General features: G+C 38.5%; 1 protein-coding gene across 1 annotated transcript; it reads right to left on the minus strand.

Annotated features, from left to right (window-relative positions):
* Nucleotides 1-827: 827 nt before the first annotated feature.
* On the minus strand, nt 828-3467 carry LOC116031915 (chitinase-like protein 1). The gene is made up of 3 exons (XM_031274267.1): nt 3035-3467; nt 2316-2475; nt 828-1568 (listed from the first exon to the last, which is right to left on the minus strand). Exons 1-3 carry the CDS (start codon nt 3441-3443, stop codon nt 1157-1159), a joined length of 981 nt encoding a protein of 326 aa, XP_031130127.1. The 5' UTR covers nt 3444-3467; the 3' UTR covers nt 828-1156.
* Between the last annotated feature and the right edge of the window lie 369 nt (nt 3468-3836).

Consider the following 3836-nt stretch of genomic DNA (forward strand, 5'->3'; position numbering starts at 1 on the left):
AATAGTGTACATATTGTCATTATTATTTGGCTTTAATTTATGCAGGTTAGACATGGAGAAGAATAAGAGTGCAAAATGTAGTTTCACATACAGGAGGGAACACATACTATTTTGACTCTATGGAGGTTGATCATTTGGGGTTTATGATCCTTAACTATATAGCTGAAGATTTAGGGTACAACATGAGTGAATGCAAATTGTATACTTTGGGAAATTTTGGGTACCACATTCGTGAATATTGTACCCAAAATTTTGTCCTCAAAATATTACGTTTTCCTTTATAAGTAAGAAATATTTTATTCCTAATTTAGTATTACAGTTATACTAGTATAAGTATTCCATTTATATATTGACACAAGCGGTCTCACAGATAAAAATCCGTGAGACGGTCTCACATGAATGTGACGCAAAAATAATTATTACATTTATATTTAACGTACATGTAATAATTAGTTTTGGTTGTAATCTTATTTAATGAAGTCCAAGGCAAATTATTGCATGGACCATGGTCCACACAGCTGTGTGGACCAAAAATAAAAAGTACATTATTTTTGTACTGAAGGTATATTATTTTTGTACTGTAGGTACATTATTTGATAGTATATATCAAATAATGTACTTTCAGTATAAAAATAATGTACCCTAAAATAATGTACCTACAATACAAAAATAATGTGTCTTCAGTACAAAAATAATGTACATTTTATTTTTGGTCCACACAGCTGTGTGGACCATGGTCCATGCAATAATGATTGTTTTCTCTTTATTTTTCAGAAAACTCTTAACTGTTGATGTTGCTAAATAAATTCTTCGTATCAGTCCTCACATGTCAAAACATGATAACACACTACTATATATCAACTTATCGAGTGATAACATGATAATAGTTTGATGATAAATGTTCAAATCATAGCACGCTGTACAAACGAATATTACATATAATATGGCTTATAATTACATAATGCACACATTATAAAAAAGAAAAATCTCCAAAATTATATGGGAAGAGCAGCACTCTATACATTCACTCCCAATACGATTATCTTCTTAGATTCAGAGAAGGAACAAAATTGCAAGCTGCATCTTCCTCCTCTTATTGCACGATTCTCTTCTGCAAAGTCGAAGCAAGAACACCAACAATAGTTTGACATGGAGCTCAAGAAGTTGCAGAGGGAGAGGATGGATTGAAGGGCTTCTGTTCTGCACAGGTTAGGACATCATGGGGCCCTGCTTCCTCGCGGCCAACGCCCATCAAGTCGAGATAGTACAGGTAGTGAGAGATGATGGTGTTCATTGAGTCAATATCGCCTTCACCACATACAAGATCCCCATACAGAATATTCATGGTGGTACCAAAACCGGGAAATCGTTTGGACAGAGTGTCATTCTTGGAGGGCTTCCAGTTACCAACAAATGCATCATGAGCTGAAGGCTGCCCCTTTTCAACTGGGGTCATCCACCTCCAGATTGCAGCCTGGAAGGCCAAGGTCGCATTCTGTTCAATGTATTCGGGGTGGCTCAAGAGATCTACTTTGAGTGCCTTACCTGCAGCTCCATAATTGTAGTTCCTGAGTAAAATAAGAATCTTCAGAACTCTACTCCCAAAGGTTGAATCCCCAACCCAAGAGCCCCACAAACACCGGCCCAACAGAGCATGTAAAACACGGTAACTTAGTGGCTTAGCAGACAGGACCATATGCTAGTGCCCACAAGGGATCTGTCCACTTTGGACATAATCCCCACACAGCCACACTGCTGCTGCCGAGTTTCAAACATTGTTCTCTTCTCCCAAATACTGTCTACTAAACCAGTGAGTTAAGCCCGTGCAGGCGTATCTTCAGAACTCTACTCACAAGATCTTAGCAAGCGAAACACAACTATGAAGCAAACACTACACTAAGTGTTCCCAAATATCAAAAAGAGAACAAAAAAGGAAAGAACAACTTTGTAAGGAGTGAAATCTTCTCTAGAAAGCTTTTGGCTGTAATTTGACAAACATTTTCTATGTCATCAAATGGTACCAAAAAGGACACCATGGCATTATTTCTATCTTCTTTCCATTTGAAGGATTTTACAGGCCAGTAGAATTTGTGCGAATTAAAAAACTAGAATAAAAAAAAATGAAAATATATCATAAGTTTTGAAGAAACTCCCTTCATCTAATGTAAACATTGGAAACAACTTCATATTCTGTGAAACATAGCCCATCAACTAAGAAACAAATGAATTTTGTATGACTAAGAAGTTGATTAATAGATAAGGAGGTAACTTAGCAAAGAACATCTGGTATAAAATTAATAACAAATAAATCATACCAGTAGAGGGGCAAGGCACCACGGCCATAATATTGGGCTCCAGGAGAGCATGGGTACGTCAGTTTGTAATAATCATCACAATAGTCCTGGCTAGGACTCATCTCCTTGTTATAGCACAGACCCCAAGCCAACGGTCCACCAGTAGCAACTCCATAGCCACCTGCAATATTTAGTTATTTACCATAAGCAAGATAAGCAACCTCCAACTATAGCTCATCCAAACGGCCAAAAATCACCCCACCAACCTCTCTCCCAAACACACCCTCCTTGATCATTTCACTTGAAGGTCAATCTGTCACTCACCAAACTCAAAACACGCTGTGAAACCAGAACCAAATTCTAAATTCCAAAGTTTCTCATCTCCCCACATTTCTCTAATTCTATATAGTTTTTGTTAGGATCAAACGCTTATCACTACGCCAAAAACTATAATTAGGTGCTAGACGGTAACCTGGCTTTGATACTCAAGAGCTTACCACTAGGCCAAAAGCTATAGCAAGTAGTTAAGATTTAACTGTATTTCCTTATAGACCTACAACACATTTTTATCCATCCTGAACACAAAATACTTTTAAAATAATAATAAAAGAAGGAGAACAACGCGTATAACCAAATCTATTGATATCTATGCCACATTTCAAATAATCCATGAAAATATTAAAATTAGCATATAGTTAAAAACAATAAAAGAAAACGATAGGTAAGAGCTGAGAATAAACATGAAGTTTTGCTTCCGACATGGGCAAGGAATGCTGCAAGCTCCTTCATCTGCATCGACTTGCCGCCGGTGGTACAGAATCCGAGGGGCTGGAAGGAGGCGGAAGCGAGGATGAATGAGCGGTAGTCCCAGAAGCCGACGGCGTGAGCGACGGGGGAATTCCTCTTAGAGAAGAGGTTCTCAAACTGGTAGGTCTCGAAGAAATCGGTAATGGTCAAATTGCAACAATATTGGGAGAGGTGATTGCACTCCCAGCCTTTGGCGCACAGCTTGGTCCCCTTCACCTTCTTCACTACAGTCGGCGGCGTCTTCGAAACCTCGCGGTCTCCGCTGACGCCACCCAATGCCGCCGTCGCCACTGCCGCAAGTACAATCGCCGCCACCAAATTCATCTTCTTCGAGCTCTCCATTATTTTTCTTCTGTGTTTTCTTTCTCCCTCAACTAATGCAGAGAGGCTTGTTTAGAAGGGCTTTATTTATACCTAAGGAGAAATATAGGAGGGAAGCAAAGTGAAAAGACAACTTACCCAACGGCTTCCAATTGATTGAGAATTTGAGATCCGATCTGATTTTCTAATTTTTCTTCTTTGCTTAGAATGAAATTTTTATATTTCTATTATATAGTTTTAATATATAATAGAGTTGGAACGCGGTGTGCTGCCATGTTCTTCAAGAACAAAACCAAGTTACTGATTAGCTTGTTAGGAATTGTGGCAATAATTTCGACCTCTTGATGTTATTCTCTTGCCCTCCAGAAGATATGTGACTGGTATGTCAAGTGCCTGGAGAGATTGATCTCTTAA

This window comes from Ipomoea triloba, chromosome 10 (assembly GCF_003576645.1).
Source record: "Ipomoea triloba cultivar NCNSP0323 chromosome 10, ASM357664v1".
NCBI lineage: Eukaryota > Viridiplantae > Streptophyta > Magnoliopsida > Solanales > Convolvulaceae > Ipomoea > Ipomoea triloba.

Bases quoted from the DNA above. Each gene is read 5' to 3' on its own strand.
- LOC116031915 (XM_031274267.1), bottom strand. From the start codon at position 3,443: ATGGAGAGCTCGAAGAAGATGAATTTGGTGGCGGCGATTGTACTTGCG. The intron at 2,476-3,034 runs GTTTATTCTCAG...TAAATATTGCAG, and splicing joins TGTCGGAAGCAAAACTTCAT to GTGGCTATGGAGTTGCTACT. The intron at 1,569-2,315 runs GTATGATTTATT...TATTTTACTCAG, and splicing joins GGTGCCTTGCCCCTCTACTG to GAACTACAATTATGGAGCTG.